General features: G+C 33.3%; 3 protein-coding genes across 3 annotated transcripts; 1 reads left to right on the forward strand and 2 right to left on the reverse strand.

The window, feature by feature from the left end:
* Positions 1-26: 26 nt before the first annotated feature.
* HGPT (Hypoxanthine-guanine phosphoribosyltransferase) lies at positions 27-1,754 on the reverse strand. The gene is made up of 3 exons (XM_078972695.1): positions 1,397-1,754; positions 707-871; positions 27-368 (listed from the first exon to the last, which is right to left on the reverse strand). The coding sequence occupies exons 1-3, from the start codon at positions 1,718-1,720 to the stop codon at positions 270-272; spliced, it is 588 nt and encodes a 195-aa protein (XP_078828821.1). The 5' UTR covers positions 1,721-1,754; the 3' UTR covers positions 27-269.
* Positions 1,755-4,990: 3,236 nt separating this feature from the next.
* LOC145017491 (uncharacterized) lies at positions 4,991-6,620 on the forward strand. Its single transcript, XM_078975515.1, has 4 exons — positions 4,991-5,148; positions 5,222-5,501; positions 5,696-5,881; positions 6,111-6,620. The coding sequence occupies exons 1-4, from the start codon at positions 5,098-5,100 to the stop codon at positions 6,401-6,403; spliced, it is 810 nt and encodes a 269-aa protein (XP_078831641.1). The 5' UTR covers positions 4,991-5,097; the 3' UTR covers positions 6,404-6,620.
* A 340-nt stretch (positions 6,621-6,960) lies between these two features.
* LOC145018387 (putative ATP synthase 24 kDa subunit, mitochondrial) lies at positions 6,961-8,842 on the reverse strand. Its single transcript, XM_078976281.1, has 7 exons — positions 8,688-8,842; positions 8,191-8,281; positions 7,940-8,084; positions 7,751-7,861; positions 7,516-7,662; positions 7,302-7,424; positions 6,961-7,212 (listed from the first exon to the last, which is right to left on the reverse strand). The coding sequence occupies exons 1-7, from the start codon at positions 8,718-8,720 to the stop codon at positions 7,149-7,151; spliced, it is 714 nt and encodes a 237-aa protein (XP_078832407.1). The 5' UTR covers positions 8,721-8,842; the 3' UTR covers positions 6,961-7,148.
* Between the last annotated feature and the right edge of the window lie 7,164 nt (positions 8,843-16,006).

Below are 16,006 nucleotides of genomic sequence, written 5' to 3' on the forward strand. Positions count from 1 at the left end.
GACGCCAACTTGCAAGTTGCAACTGATGCAATCGAAAATGAATTATCTATTTAGTGACATTTTTCTTACAACTAAACATTAGGAACTTAAAAAAAAAAACAAATTAATAATAGTTGGGAGGCCAAAATGTGAAATAAAAAATAGAGCAAAATACAACCTTTTTTTTTTTTTTTTTGCATTACATTTTCATAAAAACGATCCATGTACAACCAAACATCAACTACCATGGTTTTATTTATTATTCAGTCCTTAAGTAAATAAAATAAAAATCACTCATATATCTCTGGCTTCAAGACTCCAATGTAACCCAAGTTCCTATACCTTTCGTTGAAATCCAGCCCATACCCGACCACAAATGAATCCGGGCACTGTCACACAAATTTAAAATTTCTAATTTCAACATTCTAATTACGATCATTTAGAAACAAAACATAAATACCAATTATAGTTTTTAAAAAAAAAAAAAAACTAAAAATAGAAATGAATAACATTTTCAATCAACCCATAGGTAACATGTCATCGTCTATAAAAATAGTGACAATGCCAATTTAAGCAAAAAGGACAATCAAGATAGTGGTTGCCACTAGAAATGAAACAGACCAAATTTAAATGCTACCCGAAAGCAACTTAGTATCAGTCTTTGCATCGGTATGTGTATTGTGTGTGTGTGTCAGTGTGTGTGATAGATTATAGAAAAAGAGGGTACCTCAAAACCACTATAGAACTTTCCATCACCCAAGAGTTTAAAATGAACTTTTCTTCTTGATGGTTTGTCAAGAAGAGTGCACACAGAAACGGATGTTGCGCCTTTACTTTCCAAGTAAGAAATGAGATGGGAAATAGTGTTTCCTGTATCTACAATGTCCTCAACCTGAGAGCCATATAATTTCTCAATTATGTTAATCTTTAGAAGAGATAATTGGTTTAAAATGTAACATAAGAATGATCAAGATATTGCTACACTCTTGCAAATGAAGCAATTTATACATGAGTGTATCTATGAAATGAAACAAAATAGAGCAAAAAATTTGAAGTTTGTGAAGTCTAGATCAGAATTAACAGTTAGTAGTATGAACAATGTGAGCAATAGCAAAGAATTAAAGACCAAATTCACAAAAATGAGAAGATTAGCGAACTAGATCTACACCATCCTTTCCCAGACAGCAAAGACCTTGTAAATCAACCACGAATCGAACTCAATACTCTTCAAATTGAGAATTAACATGGACAGTTTTCAATTCCGTCACATAGCTTCTAATTAGTCGCACAATTTGTTAGAAGGTTCGTGTTCTTTTAGATAATCACGGATCCGAAAGAAATCGTAGAGAATTGTCACCCAAAGATAACATGCAGAACAATCGGAGCAGAGATATCAACTAAAAAAATAGAGAAGTACCAGAATGACATGTTTTCCGAAGACATCAAGTTTCACATCACATGAAATCTTCGGAGCACCATTGGAAACAGTTCCAGAGCCATAGGATTCAACTCGGACAAAATCGACGGTGACAGGCAATTTGATGTTGCGGACGAGGTCCGCGAGGAAGAGGAAGGCTCCGGTGGCAACACCGACGACCACCGGAGAAGAAGATCCTGGCGAAGAGAAATCTTTGTTGATTTGAGAAGCTAATTCGCAGACTCTCTGAATGACTTGCTCCGCCGTCCATATGACGGTGAGTATATCATCGTCAATGCAATGGCTCTCCATTTGGCTCCCCATTTGTCACTACTAGCAAGTCAAAAAGTTTATAAATTGTTTTAGGGCTTAGCTTTTCTATTTGCAATGGGGTATTTATAGCGGCTAAATGGAAACACAAAATTAGTTTGGGGTTAAAATTTTGAGAAGAATCTAAGGTGACATTTTTGGTTAATGATCATTTTTTTATGGGTTAACATTGATTTTTTATGAAATGAATTATTTAAATTGTCTTTAAGATCCTAAAAAATATAATTTATGATTATATTATTTATATATTTATAACTTTGTCTAAGTTTTAAATTTTGTTATAAAATTGGTTCATTTTTTTTTTATAAATGTCCTATTTTTTCAGAATTTTTTTACAACAATTTAAAACTTATTTTAAAGATTTTTTGCACAAAATTTTTGTAGAATCTTTTAAAACTTTGTTTAAACTCTTTTTACAGACTTCTTTATGAAATTTTACCATTATAAACTTTTTTTATAAATACTTTTAACTTACAACCATTTTTATATTTTTTTTAAAGCATTTTTTACTAACTTTTTAAAACTATTTTATAATATTTTTACAGCCTACGAATGTTGAAAAAACTTAAATAAAAAAGTATAAATGGTTTGAAACATTACAAAAATATAAGTAAAAATGTTGAAAAAACCTAATTTGTTAAAAAAAATAAACTTTTAAAAGGAAAACACGTTTTTAAACCATTTTAATTATGTTTCAAACTTTTTAACATTTTTACTTAAGTTTTTTTTTTAAAAAAACAACTTCCTTAGGCTGTAAAAAAGTCTTAAAATGGTGTAAAAAAGTTCTAAAAATATTTTAAAAAACAAGTTTAAAAGTGGTAAAAAAAGTGTTAAAATATTGTAAAAAGTATAACAAATTTATAAAGAATAAAGTCTATAAAAAGTTTTTGAAAAAGGCTTAAAAATTGTTTAAAAAAGTTGTATAAAAATAAATTTGAAAAAAGTTAATAATTTTAGAAAGAGAAATTAAATTGCCTCATACCTTTTATTCCTACAATTATTTCTACCCACTAAAATGATGATAAATCACCATTCAATTTAATTGTATTTGATATATTTGTAATATAGTCTTAATGATTTAGTTTTAAAAATATGGAAAGATGATACTTGTCATAATTTTATCGGGTAGGAACATTTGTAGATATAAAAAGTAGGAATCAATTTAATTTCTCTATTAGAAGAGAAATTAAATTGTCTCCTACCTTTTATTCCTACAATTATTCCTACCCACTAAAATGATGACAAATCACCATTCAATTTAATTGTATTTGATATATTTCTAATATAATCTTAATGATTTAGTTTAAAAAATATGGAAAGATGATACTTTTCATAATTTTATCGGGTAGGAACATTTGTAGATATAAAAAGTAGGAATCAATTTAATTTCTCATTGATTAATTCATATGTTATGTTTAATGTCATATTTTACGCAAAATATAAACCCCTTTGAAAATAATCCTTTTAGTGAGAATTATTGATTTTTACAGACAATTTATCATATTTTAATGAGAATTTGTATTTTGACAAGAACACTAAAACCTTGGAATATCCCATAATTTACTATGAAAATATCATATTTTACAATAAAATCTCATTTTATTGATAAATTGTCATAAAATGAAGACTTGTCATATTTTACTAAAAGTTACATTTTTACATGAGCAGCAATTATCTATGTGAAAATAAATCTCATAATTTGATATTGTTAGCCCTTGTGTTCACCATTTAGCCATTTAGGTGGGAACCGTTAATGACAAGAGTTTGTCTAAATTAGTTACAAGGTGTGCATAGCTACACAAAATAAAAAACGTAATACACAATTTCTTGTTAAGTTATAAAATACCCATATTTGAAAATATATAAAAGAGGTATACCGTGCAACTAATTGGGATGAAAATAAACTCAAACCGATCATCATCATATGTTTTTATATGCACCACTCTCTTATGATTGTGCTTCTCCAAATTGTAATAGCAATGTAAATAGACTTGCAAATGAATCTTCTTGGAACCCCCTCATATGTTTAAACACCTCATATTCTCCTCATCAAGCTTGTTTGTAGGAGATATTACTTCTATATTTTGAACTGAAATCATGATCATGTATTTGGTACTTGTAAACTGACAGTTGGTGTTTGAAGATACGAGTTTGAAACTGTAATTTTTATTTGTTAAAAAAAATATGATAAAAGTAACTATGGGATTGTAAAACTATAAAAATACATAAAAATGTAAATCTAAAAGCTATTAAAAGCTATTTGATGTTGTTCTTTGATTAAGGATGTAGCTTTTGGAACATTTAGCTTTTAAGATAAAACTTAGAAAAAAAATATATATGTTTGCAAACATAAGGTTTTATTTCTTATTTTTCTTTTAAAAAAGTCTTATAATCCATAAACTACTTCAACTTTTGGGAGCTTTTTTCTTTTTTAAAGGAGAATTTTTAGGAGCTTGTAGTTATCCTCAGATTTAATTTTGTAGTTTTTATATAATTTTATATATTTAAAAGATAATAACAATCTTTTACGAGCGGTTAATGAACAAATAAAAGCTACAACCTCTAATTTTTAGTTTTCAGGTACCAACTATCAGCTATCAATATCATCTATTAGCTAGTTATGTTAAAGATGTTATAAGAATTTTTGTTTAAAATAAAATTTAAAAGCGCATACGATTAAACAAATTTTTTTTTTCTTTCATAAAAGCAAAAAACTATAAGTTCTAAAAAACCTCTCAGAAAATTTCATGCAACACTGATTTTATGCAGAAAAAATTATTCAAATTATTTTTGTTTTTAAATTGTTAATAGATTGTATACAGATAAAGAATTATGGCTTACGTGTTTTGACTTTGGTATTACAAATTTACTAGATCATTTATATATTTACACTTTTGTCCTAAGGTTTTAAATTGAATGGTGATTTGTCATCATTTTAGTAGATAAGAATAATTGTAGGAATAAAAGGTAAGAGGCAATTTAATTTCTCTATGAGCTTTACACTTATATTTGTGTTAGTGATTGAGCTTCTCATCTAAGTTTTTGAGATGCAAAAAAATATGGGATTAAGATTAGGCTAAATTTTGTATTTTTCTTGTTAGTAAGAAAAGAATAATTAAAATTAGATAAGATCTTTCATTTTAATACGTTTTAGTATGTTTTTTTTTCTTTATATTTAACAAGTAAAATAATTAATCTACAACCAATATACACTTACACAAATCCGATGGTTTGAGAAATTAATCCATGGTAGTATTTGCTACTTGCTAATTGCTATTGTAACAAGGGATTAAATTAAGGGAGTATAAATTCGAAGAAACATCCTCGCGCCAAAACTGAAGTCCGAAGAAACACACATCAATTCGGCTGAAATGTCCAACCTCTTCATCGCCGTTCAATGCTTCCAATGCTCCACTATGCAGGCATCAATTTCTCTCATTTTCTATAAACAAGTAAATTCACGTTGAATTTGAATGCTGTTTGATGTATTGACAGGTGAAGCAGCGGAAGAAAAGCAGCAACAAATGGAGCTGCGTCATCTGCAACGAGAAGCAGTCGGTGCGGAAGGTGTTTTTTCAGGGATCCATGGCTAAAGACGTTCGGAAATTCGTCCAGAGCTTCAACATGTCTCGTCAATTCGTCGAACAGCAGCAGGAGTTGCTAGAAGAAACCCTAGTTCAAGAACAAATTGAGTATCAGCCGAACAAAAGACGCACCGATTGGAGCGAGTACATCGAAACAGATATCAATGATGTTGGAATCAGTGATGATGAAGGTTAGTTGCTCCTAGATCTAGATATTTTTGCACTCCCTCGGTTCCAAACAAGTTACTAAACATCGTTTTTTGTATTCAATCGTGGTTTTTCTTTCAACTTAGATCTTCGTTTCACTTGTATGAATTCTCTACCAAGTTTATTGTGATCGTCGATTCTTCAACTTGCATTATCTGATTATGAAAGCCATATACAGGAGACCTTTGCGAGCCAAATGTTGTGACAGAGTTGCCAAATCCATTGTTTAAGAAGCCAAAACTGAAAGCTAATTACTCTGCTGCTGGATTAGAACGTGAAGATGGTGAAGAACTTAGAAGGCCAGTTTTTGGAAAGAGAATCAGCAACAAGAAAATTAATAACGGAGGTCCTTACAACTCCACAGGTAACTCATTTTTTATTTAGTTTTAATCTTCCAAACAGTTGAACAATCACTCTTTTTGTCCTATACTCCCATAAACATTTCACTACTGAGGCATTGATTTTCAGATTCCAAATTGATAATGGATTTTGTATTTTGTTCCACATTCAACACAAACATGATTCCATTCATTCTTGTTGTCTAACGAGATTGAGAATAGTCATTTGACTTTGATTAACTTGTTCTTTTGTAGACATGGAGCCAAGAACAACTGTGAGAGAAAATTCCAAAAGAGTTCAACTTAACAACCATGACTACAATGATGAAGAGATAGGTGCATCTTCAAGTTCAATGATGACAATTCCAAAAGGATTAAGCTCAGTGATGAAGAAACTAAAGAGACCAGTTTCGAAATGGGATGATTTCATTGATGATGGTGATGACATGCAGCTTGAAAGCAGATGGCAAGAGATTGATCATGCTGCTTTTGAGATGAAGGTTAGTGATGAAATTGTAGAAGATGATGTCCATCCTGATTTCCTTTGAGTTTTATGGTTTTCATTCATTTGGTAGATTTCAATCCTGTTTTCTTTGAATATAAACTTCATTTTGGAATTTGAAATCGACTCATAGTTTACTTGGCCATAAAAGTCAACTGTCAAAAGTCAACATTTTACTTTAGATCTCTTTTTTATCAAGGCAAAGTACTTTGAAAAGTTATCCAATTATAGCATTGTGCTTTCATTTTTCTTCTTATTAAGACATTCTACCATATTATAATGATGAAAGGTTTTGTATACGTATGACATTGCTATAATTAGATATATTGTAAATTTGTAATTAAAAAAGGGAAAATGACACTGATTTCTAGTTGCAGTTTTCAACTCTATCACAAAATAACCACTTGTTTCTCAAAACAAATTTGTAGATTTGCTTTACAAATGGTCACCAATCACCACTACAAAATCATTTCATTTGCTGTTTATTTTGCAAAATAATTTCACAAAGTAATCGAAAATGTAGGTAATTCGTCTATGAAAAAAGTGTTGTGTCACATTTCAGATAAACTTATTGTACACCAAAACAAGTATAATAACACTTGATTAAAAAAAATGGTCTATTCATTCGACCAACCTTTCTTGCATTCCATATGCAATTTGACAATATTTTTATTCCTTTTACAAAGGTTCTGATTAAAACATAAGTAATACATCATCATACCCCTCAAAAATCACAAGAAATAGATCCTCAAAATGAGAAATTATTTCATTAGAGAACACAAAATGCTTCTTCATATGAAGTTTCGAATATCCAAAGACTTCACATCCACCATTTCCTCATCCTTAAACTCCTCCCTGCAAATACATCCCACACAATGAGATTACGTGTTTTTGCCAAATTACCTAACTACCCTTTCAATATTTAACAAAACAAATTCCAATACCTTTTCTTCTGTGTATCCATTGCTTCATGAGCTTCTTTCTTCAGTTCTTCAAGTTGTGCTTTTGCAATTTTTAGCTCCAACTGTTCTTCATATTTAGGCAATTCTTCTTTACGGATTCCAAGCCTACAACACAATATACAAACAACACAAATTGCTGAAATTCAAGATTTATATATTTATTAATTATGAAGTAAATTTAAATTAAAAAGCTTACTTCTGATTAACTTTCTCAAACTCTGTCATCAAGAGAGCCATACCCTTCTTGTCATTTCTCATAAGTGGCTTCTTAAGTTCTTTCTCTACTTTCTCAAGTGCTTCCATCATCATACCCTCTGCACCTATTTCATCAGTAAGCCCTCTCCTACAATTCAAAATTATCAATCAAACCAATAATAATAATTACTAAATATCAAAATATTTAAGACTATAATTTATAAAATGGTCAATACTTGAGACGAATCTCCTTCAATGCCAACAAATAAGATCGGGCATCTTGGATTCCATCAGTTCGCGTCTTGATTGTGTATTGAATCCTTTGAGATTCTGAGAACAAATCCGCCCTGTTGCCATGTCATCACAAATTTTAAATATAATTTGATAACTTGATAATCATATGATTATAGAGTTATACAACTTACTTTTCTCTTATGGTTTTCATGACCTTAGCATACTGAGAAACAGCTGCAGGATCTTCAGGATCAATTGTGATTTTCTCTTTTCTGAGAATCCCAATTGCTGTCTCAAATTTCTTCTTTACATCAAAGAAAATCCCCTTCAACATTTCTTCAATTCCATGTGCATTAAAATCACATTAATATCATTACAAAAAGTATAACTTATCATTTTGCATAGTGAAGAGAAATTTGTTTGTAAGTTAAAGTCAACTCACCATCACCCTTTAGCCCTTTTGGAACAGCTTCTTTGGCATAGAAACGAGCTGAAACTGCATGATGTGGTTGCAGTATGGATTGATTATATATCTGCATAAGCACAAAACTCACAAATTAAACAAGTTTTAACTTTGATTTGCGCACAAACAAGTATATTATAAGCAATAAAAAGTTGAATCGTAGTCTTCATCCATCTAAAAAAGAGTATATTTGGCTTTTGAGTGTTTTTAAACAGCCAATTTCGTTTATCCATTCATCTGAAAATTTGTGTATCTCATTTGACCTTTATATAAATCAATGGAAGTACGTGCAGTCAGTGATTAAGAATTCAAAAGCTGAGATACAAGCATGATATACTATCTAAAATAAACATAAAAAAACACAAGCAGCAACTTGAAGAGTGGAGATCAAGCGAAAGCAAAAATGGCGATAGAAATTTATAACCTAGGAATCAGAGTCTAACATCAGTTTTACAAGAGAAATAAGAGATGGATACCTGACGAGTGGATCTCGATAAAATTCGAGACATTGAAACGATGCGAATTGACCTTTTTCGGGTGATCGGAAGAATGCAAGGCGCTGCTCCGGTTTGTTTTGTTAGGGCTCAGAAATGGCAGCGGTTGTGTGAGTCGAAATGTGATAAAAAGATGTGCTTGTAGAATTTACCCTCACGAGGACACCAAACGGTGACGTTTGTATATTCCAAATCAAGATCGCTTATACCATCTCCTACTAGATTCTTTTTTTTTTTTTTTTTTTTTTTTTTTTCAACTTTGATAATGAAAAATTATATGGAACGTAGAGAATTAATTCCATTCATTTTTTTTTATGTTTGGTAATTGAAATTCTAAATGAAGAAAAAAAAAAATCAAGGGGAAATCTTATTCCCTCAAACAAAGAAAGAAATTAATTTCATTTCAAAAGGAAATCATTACTACTGTCACTACCTCTCATCGCTCACCATCACCTCTGCCATCAGACATTACTACCCACTACCATCGCCAAGCACTACCTCCACCACCACCACCACCGTCACCATCACCATCACCACCACTTCCGCCACCACACACCAACACCACTACCTTCACCACCACCGCCACAATCATAATCACAATGATTCCAATTTCTTCATAAACATTTTACTAACCAAACGCCACCTAACAATATTAGAAAGATATTCATTAAATTATCAATTTACTTTTGACTTTTCTACATGTATGATAACCTCATTAGCTTCGTCTACAGAAACCTCAACAATGTATAAGGCTCTACATTTCTAGCCTTGAACAACTACCATATTACCCTTTATCACCTTCCACCGGTGATTTCTAAAATTGATGTGTAAAAAGATACTAGTTTATATTTATAAATTGCACTTATTATCCACTAAATTTTTCTATACAATTAGGTAAGTATACCTATTTGTTTGACAATATAAAGATGGTAAGTACGAGTTGTCGAACACTTAGGAAACGAGAATGATTATAAATAACTGCTAAAAGTTAACTATTTAAATAAGCAAATTGGGGGTTTGTTCTGATTTTGCAAGTTCAGAAAACTTATTAACATGCAACTATCATAAAAAAAAAAAGTAACTCAAACGAAAGACAAACAAAAAATGATTTTGAAGACAAGAATTAAAGAGAACTTCCGTTTAGGTTCGATTAGCTTATTCCCTAAGGTTGATTTTGTTGATAGTGCAATGGACTTAACTTTGTTGATTATCGATTCTTATTATGACAAGTAATAATCGTCATATTACTAGTCCTTTGATCTAATACAATTATTAACTCAATGATAGGTAAACAAATAATCATATAAATCAATATTTAGTTTGAATTATGCAAGACTTGAATTATAAACTAATATTAATGATAATAATACCAAATATATACATGAATGGTCATCATATATAAGTTCACACATTAAAATTACCATCTTTTCTATTTAACCCTAGTTTTATGGTTAAAATCCTAGTCATACAAATCTGATGTTCATAAATTCATATGATTCAAGCATATCAAGATGAAATGATCATCTAATCCTACTAATACTCGGCAATAAACAAAAAAGATTGAAACTTTAACACATAAGGATGTTTAACAAGCAAACATAACTAATAATCAAGTAGATTAAAATCTAAAATTATAAAATCAACACATAGGTTCGAATCTTCTTTAACCTAAACGAAAGATAAGGTTTTTAGCCCATAACTATTGTAGAAAAACAAGTAAAAACAAGGTTAACTTTGAACTTCATGATTGAAACAAGGAAAACTGAGTAATTAAACGTGTTTGTGCTATCAATCTCTTTAAAACTAGATTCTCCAATGAATTCTGATCTCCAAAGGCTTCAATAGGATTCTCTGGTCGTCAATCATAAGTTAGGTTAAGAGGAAAAAACGATCTATTTATAGTTTCCAAAACAACTTCCACGCCATGGAAAAGTTTTTTACGTGTGCCCTCAAAGTCTGCCTTTGTGATCATTCTGACAAGTCCTTAACTTTTGACTTTCCTGCTTCTAGCTTCGTATTTTGCTTCCTTTTACTACCAAGCATGTATTCGCTACTACAAAATAGAATTTAAACATTTTAAGCACTTTTTATCTTTAATTAATAACAAATGTAGCTAAAGATACTAAGATATTGCATTAATTATATGAATAAATAGTGCAATATCAAAAGCCCAAGTAATTTCTTTCACAGTCTAATCATCCCACTTATATTAGCTTTCTCTTCACGTATGTAATGTTATATGACATTTATGTCCAATTCAATTCAAGAGGCATTGAGTATAATGTTCTTTAAAACCTATAGTATCGAGACTCTTATCACATCTTAGTTTCATATTTCCCCATAAGACTTGAAATCATGCATCATTGCTTCTCTACATAGATGAACATGGAATACTGCACCCGGATCCATAATCTAATATTTGGACAAACTCTTTACACAACATATAAGTGTGTCATTAAAAATTGATTGCCACATTTACCTCTTTCTTGCATTTATCTATTGCTTGAACATTGATTTCTATAATGTCTAGTTTATTCTTTTGCAATTCCAACATACAATATCTTTCTTTGTAACGTTTCAAAAACCATAGTTAAATTTTTGGAAATAAACCATTTTTCCATAAAACATAAGTCATCAAAGCATTGTTTCACAACCATATCATAAAATCAGAGCATCAAAACAAAGTATCTCCCAAAAACATATCAACCACTGGATGAGATCTACATTCATGCCTTCACTTTGCCTCGACCCTTAAAAGTAGCTAAAACATTTAAATTCACAACGGTAAGCCAAATATTAGTGAGTCCGTCGGTGATGGAACTCGCAACGGGCACTCCAACTCCCCAAGAGCTACATCAAAATTCCTACTGAAAGATATAGATATCAAAAACCGAGTCGCACCTAGTCAAATAACACTAAGGCAGGCAATGCATTCACTAGGAGGTGATCTAAGTCGAAACATAAACATAAGCATGTAGAAATTACTTGACATAAATATAAACAAACACATACTAGTAATGATGTCAGGTGTCTCCTTGGTCTCCTCCGCAGTCAACTAAAAAGCATGACCTCTGGTATTCGGGGCCTTAGCCCTCCCCTAACGACTATCCACTATCTGTAATGTCGTAGGAGTTGGTGCATGCATTGTCCTGGAAACAAGTAACGGGAAATTGACCTTCACATGACCCACCTAATCACAATGGTAACAGACTCGCATACTCTGCTACTAACAATCCCTCACAAAATGGCCCTCCTTTCCGCAATTGTGGCATCCAGTTCACACCTTACAAGAACCTACATGGCCCTTCCCATACATGAGTCAGGTGCAACCCTCCTAGCATCTGGATCGAGAATCAACGGGTTTGAACCACTTGCAGGTTGGGACTGAATTGGGGTTTGTCTCTTCTCTTTCGTTTGTAACTCAAGCTCAACCTCCCTCTTATGTGAAAACGACTACAACTCTGCTAAGGTCCGGTACTGCTGATTCGACACAAACTCTTGAATCTTAGTCTTGAGTATGCTCAAGTATCGTGGCATACACACCTGCTCCAAAGCAGCATACTCAATGCAGAAAGGGCTCTCTATGTAAACATCGTGGTGATCTCTGTCACTGATTTCGTCATCTGCTTAAGTGACAGATACCTCTGAGCCAATCTCATCGACAGAACATACTCATTGCGGAACATCTTCGTGAACTTCTTCCAAGTCAATGCGGTACCCTTTGCAGTAGAAAGGTCTGAGTCGCAAACTTCCACTAGTCATTCTCTCCCAAGAGAAGAAGGTTTAGTGCAAGCTTCACCTTTTGGTTCTCCGGACACGAACACATGTAGAAACACCCCTCAACATCAGGTATCCACCTCATAGAAAAAACTAGGTGCTTAACCCCATCAAACTTTGGGGGCTTCGTGTTACTTAATTCCTGATACTTCATCGACCCTCTTCCCTGAAGTCTCAAATCAGCAAAAACTGTAGTGGCCGCGACAACGACCACCTTAGTAACGACAACATATCGCTCATCAAACATCTCAATCAGCATGGTCTTGGCAAACTCGAACACCTCTGGAATCACCTCCTTGATTGCTAAAGCTACTTGAATAGTGATCAACTCTCAGATCTTGTCATTATTCAACCCTAGGCTCTCTGGACCATCAACACCTGAACCATAACCTCTCATAACCATTATATTGAAAATAAACCGGGAACACGTCAGAAAATTACATTATACCATAACACTCAACTACTCGCTCCCTGGAACCCATGACTTCCTTGACACAAATACAAGTCCCGTGCTTCCAATAGTATGGGCCCATACTACCTTCCACGCTACACATATTTGTCTCAAGGGGTCGTCATGAAATTCATGGGCCACCAGGCGCACTACAATTGGGGTATGAATATACATTCCTAAGAGTGACTACTAACTCCTCTCTCTTTTTAGGACTCTGTCAGCCACACTTTATCTCATGAAACCTTCACTAATATTGTGGTTGCCTTGCATATGGTGAGCATACATAACGTCGAATAATTGATTCTACTCTAAGCCCACAGCCAGACAAGGAACAAGAAGTAAGGCTAAATCATGCATTCTAAGGCTATAAAACATTAGTTATGTACAATCATGATGCATATGTTGGAATAGTGTCTAAGGCTGCAACTATAATGGGCAAGTATTTGATCCGGTTGTGCATGGTCCTTTTGGGTTGCCTTCACCATAGCAACTTGATGGATGATTTGTTAAGAGAGAGTAAATATTATAAGAAATAATATATGGTTATTTGATTAATATAAGTCATAAATTAATTGGAATTAATTTGGTGACTTAAAGAGATTAATTAAATAAAGGGGTATAAACTGTCAATTGTTTGATAGTTAAACTTTAGACTATAAATCCATTGGGATATGCTTTGGACGAATTCTATGAGATATAGGATAGCTAAAATCGTCCAAAGGTTTATCTATGGAATGGATTTGGATAGCCTTAAGAGAAGATTATCCAATTAGGGTTTAGGTTGTAACCCTTAAGGAGTCTACAAGTATAAATAGACCATAGGGGTGAGGGAATTCGACACACCATCTAAAGTAGAGATACTCTGGCCGAATTCCTCCCCTCTCCTCTCTCCTAAATCATCTTGCTTGCTATTGGTGTTTGTAAGCCATTAGAGGAGTGACATTTGTGACTCTAGAAGCTCCAAGACAACAAGATCAACAAGGAATCCAAAGGTATGATTCTAGATCTGTTTCAATGTTGTTATTTAACTTAATTAGCCATTAGAAGTCTTGGATTCAAAGCATGTTTAATTAGAAAGCCTAGATCCAAGCATTAGGGTTTTACATGCGCACATAGGAAAGTTCTTATGGCTAAAACCCATCAGCATACACTTAGCAACTACATCAATAATGTCAATTTCATATAGCATAAACAAGCAATCTCCTAGGCTATCATGCATCACAGATCAGTCAATTCTATCATGCAATTCATGAAGATCCATAACATATGAACTAGCATGTAGTTCTAAAACTTAACATATCACTGATATACATATAACAAGTGTGGGTATCTTAGAGGGTAACTTTCTCTTGAGCTCCGACTAACTGTACACACCACATCCTTCCTTCTTAAATTTATTGTTAGAAAAATATTATGAAAAATCTTTTGTGGGTCCATAGTTTGAGTCTGGAATCACACGAGTGTTCATCTAGATCCCTCAAACCAGGGCTCTGATACCAAATTGTATCGTCCCAAAAACCATAGTAAAATTTCTAGATTTTTATAAAATAAATAAACCATTTTTCCATAAAACATAAGTCATCAAAACATTGTTTCACAACCATATCATAAAATCGAAGCATCAAAACATACTATCACCCAAAAACATATCAACAATTGGATGAGTTGTATATTTATGCCTTCGCCTTGCCCCGATCCTCAAAAGTACCTAAAACATTTAAATCCAAAACTTTAAGCCAAAGCTTAGTGATTTCCCTAAAATACTCCACACTACAATACACATACAATGCATGTCCTTATGAGACTTCAGTCTGCCTGGACCGCCCCTTAGGTGTAACGACCCAAATTTTTTTGTTTAAATAGTACTAAAAGCTAACAATCATCCATAATATATAATGAAACCGTAGGTCCCAAATCCAAAAAGTTATAATGGATGTGTCATGAAAAGAGAACTATATCAACATATCATAGTATCTGAAACAAACTCCCAGGATAAAAAAAAAAAAAAACTGATGTTGTGGTGTGTGCGATGCCATCATCCCGAGCTCTTCCCTTTGCTAGCGGAAGTACCTGAAACCAAAACTGAAAACTGTAAGCACGAAGCTTAGTGAGCTCCCCCAAACTACCACACACCATACAATAACATATAAAGCACATATTAGGCCTTGCCCACTGCATCAGATCAAAATCCGGAAACTTAATCGGACCGAAGTCCGGAAACTAACCAGGGCCTTGCCCTCTGCATCGGACCGAAGTCCAAAAACTGCATCGGACCGAGGTCCGGAACTAACTGCATCGGACCAAAGTTTGGAACTGATTGAACATAACATAGCATAAACATATCAACTAGCATAAGCACATATACTGCATACTGCATCGGACCGAGGTCCGGAACACATAACACAAAATATCCTTGAATCACAAAGACATCAAGCAATTTAAATACTGCATCGGACCGAGGTCCGGAACTACTAGTAACTAAAAGGGCCAGCATTGTGGCCGTAGAACCGTTCCTACTGGAAGGAAAACTCACCTCGTAATGCTGGCTGCTGAGATGCTAACTCTAAAAGTGGCTGACTGCTACTCCGGAACTGTCCAACTGCAAATCTCAAAAACACTAGATCAGGTACTTATAAATGCCCTCAGGGTAAAATGACTGTCTTACCCCTGGTCAAAGTCAACTCCCTAGTCAAAGTCAACTTACAGTTGACCGGAATCTTTGAGTCAGGGTACAGACTCGCCGAGTCCCTCCATTACTAACTCTGACTTTAACTCACCGAGTCCCTTCCCCACTCACTGATTCACCCTGAGCTCACAAATCGAAGAAAGACGGGGGACTCGCGACTCGACTCACCGAGTCCGAAGAACAACTCGCCGAGTCCTAACGTGCATATTTCATACAATCGATTCTAATCCATTCCAGAGCATCTAACTCGTAGATCTAAGCTCTCGGGACCATCTGAACACGTAAAGTTGCTAACTTCACGTGTAACTAAAAAGGAAGGACGCTATTTCACTCAAACTCTACTTTAATCGGAAAAACTTATCCGACTCGCCGAGTTGTATGAACAAC

This window comes from Lactuca saligna, chromosome 9 (assembly GCF_052625555.1).
Source record: "Lactuca saligna cultivar CGN05327 chromosome 9, ASM5262555v1, whole genome shotgun sequence".
In the NCBI taxonomy this organism is placed as follows: Eukaryota; Viridiplantae; Streptophyta; class Magnoliopsida; order Asterales; family Asteraceae; genus Lactuca; species Lactuca saligna.